Raw genomic sequence first — 10,410 nt, forward strand, 5'->3', positions numbered from 1 at the left:
TATACCGGTGTCTCTCTTGCCCACGGATAAGTCTATGTATGACGGCAATGTGGTGATACACAGCACCATATGTATTGTTGAGCAGATTAAACTACACTTTAATTTGAAGTCTTTATCCTCTATCATGCCCATTTCAGGCAATCCATCTTTTAAACCATCTATTTTAGACACTACATTTTGACTTTGGAAACAGGTAGGACTTTGTACAATCAGTAATCTATACTGGGAGGGTGTCTTTGCCATTATCAAGTAGTTACAAGAGATATACAAACTACCAGGGAGAGACTTTCAGACACCAGCAGATAAGAGACTATGTCAGTAAATACGTACAGAGCTTTGAGAGTCTTAACAATTCCTTTCTTGATAAATGTCTCCAACTTTCACCTTTTAGTGAGAAATGTATTTTTTGCATCTATCAGAGTCTAATGTCAATGAGCCCTGTGAACTTGTTCTTTATCAAGTCTAAATGGGAAGAGGAGTTAGGTATTACAATCACTAATATTCAATGGGAAGAAGGTTTGGAGAATCCATAAATGCAAGACAGTGCTTAACTTAATTCAAATCTCTATATCGTCTACACTTCTCAAGAGAAAAGTTAAATAAATTATACCCTGAGGTCTCTCCTATCTGTTTGAAATGCTCCCTAGCTAAAGATAAGTTAAGCCATAGTTTTGTTTTTTGTGACAAGGTTAAAAAATATTGGGCTGACATCTTTGATTCAGTGTCTCAAATTTCTTGATTCAGGTGAGGACATCCCAAAAAGTTGATTCTGTTCCTCTGTAGTGTTTTCAGTGGGAGAAATGTTTCGTCACTCATCCAAGTGACTTTTTCAGTCTCGTTTGACTTCAGTCATATTAGCCCACAAAAAAACTTTTAAAAATCACCAGCACAAGCATGACCTTGAACATTTGAAGTTAAATAGCCTGTGTGGGGGAAAGCATTGTCATGTTGGAGGACAGAGTTTGGTGTCAGATGGTTGCAGAATTTCATCTAAAATCTGGATGACAATCATCAAAGCAAAAATATTGCCGAAACCCGGGATTGAACCAGGGACCTTCAGAGCTTCAGTCTGACGCTCTCCCAACTGAGCTATTTCGGCTATGCTGTGCAATGAAAGGTGGTGCCACTGATGCTAAATATTATTAGCTGGTACTCAAACAGCAGTCAGACCAGCATGTCTGGCATCAAGAACATGCCACTTTCAATCACCTTTCTTCTTTATCTTCAGTTTAAACGCCTCTATGGGGCCAAGCATCTTGGAGGATATAAGTTTGGTGTCAGACTGTGTGGGTTCTTGGTCATCGAGGTGATGGTAGTCTAAGGAGGTTATAAATAAAGCAATTGGACTTGTTGAAGTTTCTTGAAGACATTTCACCTCTCATCCAAGAAGCTTCTTCAGTTGTAAAACCAAAAAGGTGTAGAGTCCCAGGTATTTAACCCCTAGTGGTAGTTGTCCATTCAAAAATGGCGTAGGTCATTATGAGCAGGCATCTTACATGAGGTGATATCAATGAGTCACATGACAGGGTGAAGCAAGTCACATGCAGCATGTGGTTCTATAGAAGCAAACATAATGGACACTGAAACCAGTGTTTACCAGTTTGTCAGACAGGAATGCACTGACTGATAAACTGCAGCCTGATACCAACGTTGTTTAAAATGACATGATAGTGAACACCACTGATATTATTTTGATGATTTATTTGTTTGGGGTTTTTTTCCCTCTTTGTGCCAGGAAAATAAAGACATCAATATATTAGTTATATTAGGCAATATATTCATGTATTAGTACTTTGCAGTTTTATTTATGTGCCGATGTGCAGTAAAGGTGGGGAGAGTGCAAAGATGGAAAGAACTGACTGTTAGTTTTAGTACTTTTGTGGTGGTTTTATGGCTTATTTTGTGAGTTGTTTTGTCTTTCTTGATATATTTTAAATGTAGTCATTGAAGTTATTTAATAGATCTCCAATTATGGTACATTTATCGTGTCCTCAGAGAGCTAAAGGAAGATGAAAACAGCCAACACAAACCTATTAAACACCAACAGAACAAGCATGGCAGAGCAGTTCAATACTCTCAGAACAATCCAAACGTGAGCAGCGTCTGTGGGTGAAAGCATTGTCATTTTGGAGGATAGAGTTTGGCATCAGAACTTAAATTTATCAATGACAGTGATGCCACTTAAAACAACTAAAACCCAGGGTTAAACTACAGACCTTCAGATCTATAGTTTGACGCTCTCCCAGCTGAGCTATTTCGGCTATGAGACACCAGTGATAATAGTGTCTCCGACTACAAACAGTCAGTGGGCTAACTCCTTACTTGCATCACTTGCAGTAACTTGGTGGATTTGCAATAACTGTGACCTTAATTCACTTTTATACGGTAAAGACCATGATCACATTTTGAATGGTTCCTTTTAAATTGCAAAAAGAAAAAGTCTGACTTGCACAGGGACATCTGCTTCAAAAGTTGTTTACCTCTACTTGTGCAAATGTAAGAAAAATGTGATCTGTTTTTAAATACTCTACCCTAAAAACTCTGTGGTCACCTCCCAGAAAACCCACTGTAGTTAAATAAGAAGACAAGCTTTCTTTAATTACATACGTAAACAACTTATGCCTCTATAAAGGTTTCTGCAAGTTTCAACAACATTTCCCAAAACCTCTAAATGTGTAAATGCTCCGTTTCAGTTTTTTTGTAGTTGCCTTTGTATGATGTCAGTGAGAGAGGATTTCCTTAATATGGTCATGTCCTTGAAACTTTAAATATATCCAGAAGTTGTGGAAATGAAAAACAGCACAGTTCTAATTAACGTTCATGTGATGTGGACCAGTTCATCAGTTGTGTTTTTTTCTTGGGAGAGCATTAGATTAAAGAGCCAATAAAATCTGTTAAACCTTAAATTGAACTGGCTGCTCCACTTTCTAAAATAACAATGTCATTTTTACTACTGTAATTCTCAGTTTGTTTGCTTATTTTATTATTTATTTTAAAAGCAAACAAACCATAAAGGTGAAATTAGAAACCAATCTGTTTTCTGTACCAGGCATGTTATAAAGCTGAAATTTCGAGATGCTAACCTGAAATTTTGACTTAAAGACATCAGCAAAAACAAAAAACAAGCAAACAAAAAAGGAATTTATTTATTTTAAGTCCTACATTGTGCAACACCCAAGAGATTTGTATGTACATAAGAATGCAAATTAATAATAATAATAATAATCTTTTTTCTAAGTTTTCTTTGACCTCATAACCAATGTTCCCTCTAATTTTTCATGTGTCTGAGCAAACACACAAACTTCCCTGAGCGGTCCCTTGGACCACTGTGCGCAACAGCAAACATGTGCACTCTGGTCACAGCAGCATCGAATTCATCTGAGTTACATGGTTTATTAAAATAATCGAATTACAGTATTTACATTTCTTTTAGAATCCTTTTAATTAAGTGCTTTATCCCACTTACAATGAAAACTGTAAAAAATCTTGTTCGTGACCTGTGTAGTATGTTAACACTATTGGAAGTAAAAATAACTTGAACTGTACCAATTTGCTACAGTCTGTATCAAATAAGATGCCACACAAATTATTTACACACACAAAACACACTAATTACACAATGCAACACACTAACCTTCGACTTCAAACAGGCTTAACGTCACAAATCTCTCACATCTCCCTCCGCAGTCACTCCTACAACGTCCCCTTCTTCCTAAACATCCAAATGCCATGTTGCCATATCATTTGTTGATTTGTCAACATGGTACATTTTTCCACCAATAGGAAAGGGTGGAGGTTTTTTGGTTTTTGTCTTTGCTCACAAGCGGAGAGTGCTTTCAAGCGCTTTCCTTAGAAAACACAGTTTTTACAGTTTCTTCCAGCAGTAAATATAAACAATGATAGTTCAGGAATAAACATGGCATATATTTTTTTAATCATAACTCTGGTTTTACATGGCCAATCAACACAATTTAAAAACTGGTATATAGTTTGAAGTCCACACTTTCAGACAAAAATGGAATAGTTGTCTTCGGTTGACATAACATCTTTTTGCAATGTCATCTTAATTTGGTCATGACTACTTTATTCTTCCTCAGCTAATCAGCAGCACATGTGCTATTGTCTCCTCCTCCTAGCTCCAAGCTGAAGACAGGTTCTGTGCGTTGAAACATAGTAACGAGTCCACACCACATTTTCTTGTTAGTAACAAGGTCAAAGTCAAATTTATTTATATAGCACATTTCAAACAGCCATGCTTAACAATATAAATATAAAGTGCTTAACAATATAAAAATGGCATTAAAAAGCAACAATGTAATACAATAATAACAATATAAAACAGCGTTGTAATGATTGAAATGGTAATTATTTAGATTACTAGTTACTGAAAAAAGTAATGGCCGTTATTCCCATCTCTGATAATGACACAATTATTTGTATTTCTACTACTCATAAAGTAGTGACAGTATTTATTGATCAGTATCCACAAATTAAAATTGTAAATAAATGACACTAGCTGTGCAAAAATCTGACTGAGACCCTAAACTTTACTTTAAATTTTTCGACTTCCCTACTCACATTTCCAGTGGTTGGACGAGTTGTCATTAGTGTGTCTTCCGCTTTGATACTCTAATCTATACTATAATCACTAGTGCACATATATTTATATTTATAGATACATATATATTTAGTCATCTTTTCTCTTTTACCACGTCTCTCTAATATTTTGCTCCTTACTATTTTTCTATTTTTTTATTATTTTATTTTATTTTATTCTACTGTATCATGCTGCTGAGTGACTGCTGCTCCTCAAACATATTTCATTGCAATGTTGACCCTGTGCTAACTTGCATATGACAAATAAAACTGAAAACTGATATACAAATGTAAATCTTGTCATTGGCTGGAGCCGCCAGTCACCGGTCACTCACTGACTCACACTGCAAAACAGCACAGAATGACTTGTTATGTGTATATTTTAATTTGAATTCAGGTTGGAATTCTTTGTGCGTAGACCGTGTCACGCAGCTTAGAGGGAACAGTGCTCATAATGCTTTCCATGGTCAGGAAGAGGCGCAGACCCTGTCGTGGCTCTTGATTGGGACGTTGCTGGATGACGTAATTGTTCTTGCCACACTGAGCGCGGAGGCTGCTGGGTAGAAAGGTCAAGAATCGATGGCCGCGCCGGACGCGGTGGGCTGTGTTCAGGGAACTGTTGGCTTTATGGGGCCGATGGAAACTCACGAAAGGACCACACGGCGGCTTTAACGGAGAGCCGCGCTGGGCGTTGCTTATATTCCGGGGAAACGCTGAGCTCGTCGTGCTTTGATTTCCTGACTCTCTGGCTGCCTAACAGACTCATTGTTGTTGTTTTGGCTTCATCCGTCGGACACACACACGCTGCTCCCCGAGATCCTCCCCCGTCTGAGACCGGAGTCCAGACTGCCAGAGTGATGGTCTGCTGTCCGTCCCTGGAAGATGGATGAGAAATCCAGCAGCAGCAGCCACCATAGGCTTCTGATCGTCCTGCTCATGGTTATGCTCTTTGGCGTAATTATGGTCCAGTATGTGTGCCCGAGCAGGTCTGAGTGCCAGGCGCTGCACCGGCTGGGATCCTGGTTTAACAGCGGCAAAGCGACTGGGACCCGGGTAGGGGACAGCGAACTCCCGGACGGGTTTCAGAAGGATCCGTACATTGCGGAAGACGGCGCTATGGCCCGGTTTGTCCCTCGTTTTAACTTCACCAAAGAAGACTTAAATCGCGTCGTAGACTTCAATATCAAAGGGGACGATGTCATAGTGTTTCTGCACATTCAGAAGACAGGGGGGACGACCTTTGGGCGACATCTGGTGAGAAATATCCAGCTAGAGAGACCCTGCGAGTGTCACGCAGGTCAGAAGAAGTGTACCTGTTTCCGTCCAGGTAAAAAGGAAACCTGGCTCTTCTCCCGTTTCTCCACCGGATGGAGCTGCGGCCTCCACGCAGACTGGACTGAGCTGACTAGCTGTGTCCCATCACGCATGGACTCCCGAGAGGCTCCGAGGAGTCTGCCCAGGTTGGTAAAAAAAGGGGGGCTCAGTGGGTCTGGTGCCTTTCATCAGAGGTTTCCCCCCAGTCTTAATGGGGTAATCACTTCGTAATTAAGCTTGTCTGTTGCTTTATTTAAGATAATTGCGCATTTTCCTGTCAGCTTTGTAAACAAAAGATTGTTTTATGCTTGAGTAAATTAAACAACACTTAAAAATAGTTGGAAAAACTTTTTAACACTTTTTAAATCAGAGCTCGTGATTGTATGCAGGAAAAAAACGTATTCATTCACTATAGTCCAGTTTTTCCACCAATTGCACAGTCTAGTTGTTTATTCACTATAATAGTGAGATTACTATACAAGTAATCCTAAATGGTCAATATCCAAGAGGAAAAAAAACTCCTAATGCAAGGTTTTCTGATTCAAAATGGGTTTATGGGTTTTGGGGGGAGATTTTCCAACATATGGTGAAGGCTAGTGCTGTGGCACAGTGCAAAGCTTCTTATCGATATGGTACCAAGTAAATACAGAGCTGATATTTTTTACACTGTCCCAAAAGGTTGATTCTTTTCATCTGGACGTAGCGTTTTCATTGGGAGAAATGTTTTGTCACATTTCCAAGTGGCTCCTTCAGTCTCACTTTACTGCAGGTTTCCCCAACCTTATAAACAATACATTTACACAATAACTGAACCTAGTCCACTGAATAAACAATGGGCTGAGAGGTCAGTTCCTTGATTATTAATATGCAAATATTCATGACCATATTAATGATGAGGAAGACCTCGTTAGTAAGGGGCTGGATTTTCCTATGATTCGTTGGTAAAATGATTGCTGTAGAGGGAAAATTGTGGGTTTACTGGCAAGTTGAAAAGGAAGTTTTTAGATAAAAATTTCTTCTTCCACTCTATCATTTAGTCTCTCCACTTTAGCTTTGAACAGACCATCCAATGACATTAATTAGTAATATCTTTCCTTTTTGGCGAAAAACAAATAAGTCAAAACGATAACATATTTGTCAAAATGTATATAAGTACAATTGCACAATAAAGCTGGTCATTTTGGCATTTAACAGTATTTCTGTGGCAAGTGGTGTGGGAGTTGCTTGGTCCAAAAGTTCTGGGAAAGTGTTTATCGCACAAAAACATAGTTTGCTTTACAACAATCCCAACAAAAGTGTATTTAAAGTTTGAGTAAATTAAACACCACTTAAAAAAATTAATTATGTATGCAGGAAAACCTTTGTAATGCCACAGCAATTTGTTGTAATTGTTCTATGTTTAGCCATGATTGCTTGTACATTCCAGGTATGCAAAGTGCATGGTGCTGCAGTACATGGAAATGTAAAAAACAGAAAGACGGGTCAGTATGTTTGCTGAGCATGATGCATTTCAACTTCAAGGTGACTGAGAAGCGATGCATGAGTTGTTTTTAAAGGAACTAATTCACTGGTGTGGCAGGGATAATGGAAAGTTGCCAGGGGTCAATTATGTGCTTTGATTTTATTTTAGTTTTCCACTTCTAATCCCTGTGTTGTAATGTTTTGCAGCGAAACAAGACTAATAGATTTAGATTCAGAAATATCCTGAAGTACAAACAGAACAGACGGGCACGCCATGGACAAACTTCCTGCTTTCTAGGGAAAAGTGGCTAATGTTTGCATTTCTACTCAAATCTTATATGTATTGTGAATATATCCCTTGTACTGACCTGTGTGAATGAACATTTAGCAGCTTTAGAGGCAGGTGGAGTTTGAGGTAACTCATCCCCTATAAACCAGCCAAGTATGGCAAAAAGATCTGGTGAGACTGTGATGCCAAAACTCAAAGACAGTTTAAAAACCACAACTAAATTACAGTAGAACATTTTAAAATATCTCTCATTGATAAAGGAAACAGCACCGGTATGATAGAAGCGCATAGAGACAATACAGAAGTATCCTGTGTAAAATATAACGGGGTCATAAATGGTCGCTTTAGGTTTAAAGATGGTTTCTTGCATTTATCAGCATCTTCTTTACTGCTCACCAATCTCACCTTCTCCAAACATTATGAAGCAGTTTTTTTGTTTTGTTTTGATAAAGTTTTTTGGCACCAACCAAACGGGTTTAGACCTTCCACTGAAGGAAAACTCTGATACTGTCAGTGTTCAACTTTAGATCATAATAGCCATAAAACAGCAGGAAAATGCACAGACTTCCGTTCAGTAAAGGTAACACACACCCATTGATTAAACTGTATACAAACCCACTGTGAGCCAGGAAAAACTGTATGAACGAAAGTAAAATCAAATACTTCAGCTCTAAATGAAATAAAAAATCAGAACATTGTTAGTTACAACTTTATTACTGATCTAATTGTGTCTGTTTCTCTCCAGCAGGAACTATTATTATATCACCATCTTAAGAGACCCTGTATCACGCTACTTGAGTGAGTGGCGTCACGTACAGCGCGGCGCCACGTGGAAGGCCTCATTACACGTGTGTGATGGACGTTCACCAACGCTGTCAGAGCTGCCAAGCTGCTATTCAGGAGATGACTGGTCAGGCTGCTCCCTGCAGGAGTTCATGGACTGTCCCTACAACCTAGCCAACAACCGGCAGACCCGCATGCTGGCTGACCTCAGCCTGGTTGGCTGCTACAACGTTTCCACCATGAGCGAGGAGGAGCGCTGGGCAGTGCTTTTGGAGAGCGCCAAACGCAACCTGCGGGGCATGGCCTTCTTTGGACTGACCGAGTACCAGCGTAAGACCCAGTACCTGTTCGAGCGCACCTTCAACTTGGAGTTCATTGCGCCCTTCACGCAGCTCAACGGCACACGCGCCTCCAGCGTGGAGGTACCTCCAGAGACGCAGCGCAGAATCCGCCAGCTGAACCGATGGGACGTAGAGCTATACGAGTACGCCCGCGACCTTTTCCTGCAGCGTTTCCAGTTGGCGAGGCAGCAGGAGCGCAGGCAGGCCAGGGAGAGGCGACAACAGGAGAGGAGGCGGCTCCGTGGTGGGCTCAGAACAAACCAAGGGAGGCAGCTGAAGCCCACAGAAACGCCGCGTCCCACCAACAGCCGCTCTGTTGTAACCGAGGAGCGGCGGAGAGAAAAGCCTGCTGAGGACAGCGTGGCGTCTGAAGTGCCACTCCCAGACTGGTGGGATCTGGATGAGAATAGCACTTTAGAGGACTATTTAGACAATGTGGAACAGTGGTAGCGATGGGTACGAGCAGTGGGGTGTCTTAATGCTAAGTGTGCCAACTTCTGCCTTGTCTGTTTTCATATATCCAAGTTATTTTTAGCATATACCTTCCACAGATGTCCTATTGAACAGTCTTAAACGACACATTATTTATATTGATTATATTTCTTTCCCACATGGACTCACAGAAAGGCAAGCTATATCGGTCTAAGTGATGGTACTTAACCTTCAACACTACATATTGAACCTACCTGAACTCCTAATATAATGTAGCTAAAACAACAAATTGTTGTTTTATTCCTCTTTGTTGCAAAGGTACACTTTAATATGTTTTTCTATTTAAGAAAACAAACACTGTTTCTTGTGATTAATAATCTATATGTTTGCCAAATCATTGTCTGGTCTGCGGTGTGTACATTTCGAAATGTACCTGTGATCTCAAGTGTCTTTTTAGTAACAGAAAATGAGAATGGAGTTTTTTTTTAGATACCTCAATGTATAACATTAGCTGCTAAAGTTGTACAATTACTGAATGTGTCTGTTTTGCTTTTTGTTTTTAATATAAAACAAATGCTGTTGCATCTGCTGAATTGCTCTTCTGTTCTTCCCAAATGGAGATGTCTCCTTTTTCCTCGCTGATATCCTTTTGTCTGCAAATGCAACACAAAAGAGTGCACGCTTTTGTGTTGCACGTGCAGACCTTTGAAAAACCAGCAGGGAGCGCTGAAGCAACCTTAATGAAACAGCAACTTCCTGATACTCACGGAGGTAATAGCTTTTTCTTGAATTCGGTTGGGTAGTATTAAGATCATCATTAAAAGCACCTCGGAAAATTTGATGTGTATAAAATATTAAATAAATGTTTAGCACAGCAAATGGAAAATTATTATTTGGAGTTTACCAGATTGTGAAAAGTTATTGGCTACTCTTTGATTTAATACTAGTAACTTTTAGAAATGTATAAGGTTGTTGACAGGAATCTAAAATCCTGATAAGCAGGCGTATATTACTCCAGTGTACCTTGTTTGAATGCTAGTTTAACTCAAAATGAGCACACTTGCAGATAATTAGGCTAAACAACAAATCATTTTAGGTATTTTTAAGGAACTAACATTTTAACACACTTTTTTAAAAGTGTATTAAAAACATGGTATCACTTCACTATTGCTATGGTAGCCTCTGTACTATACC

The 10,410-nt window shown here is 39.5% G+C and overlaps 1 protein-coding gene across 2 annotated transcripts; it reads left to right on the forward strand.

Moving 5' to 3' along the window:
* Positions 1-4,983: 4,983 nt before the first annotated feature.
* hs6st2 (heparan sulfate 6-O-sulfotransferase 2) lies at positions 4,984-10,050 on the forward strand. Of its 2 annotated transcripts, none has more exons than XM_080900468.1 (2): positions 4,984-6,056; positions 8,409-10,050. In XM_080900468.1, the coding sequence occupies exons 1-2, from the start codon at positions 5,479-5,481 to the stop codon at positions 9,232-9,234; spliced, it is 1,404 nt and encodes a 467-aa protein (XP_080756594.1). In that variant the 5' UTR covers positions 4,984-5,478; the 3' UTR covers positions 9,235-10,050. The 2 variants fall into 2 exon arrangements, with proteins under 2 accessions (XP_080756594.1, XP_080756593.1); XM_080900467.1 differs by having other exon boundaries at positions 4,988-6,056; positions 8,406-10,050.
* Positions 10,051-10,410: the final 360 nt, after the last annotated feature.

Source organism: Rhamphochromis sp. 'chilingali' (genome assembly GCF_963969265.1).
Source record: "Rhamphochromis sp. 'chilingali' genome assembly, chromosome: 13".
Taxonomy (NCBI): Eukaryota; Metazoa; Chordata; class Actinopteri; order Cichliformes; family Cichlidae; genus Rhamphochromis; species Rhamphochromis sp. 'chilingali'.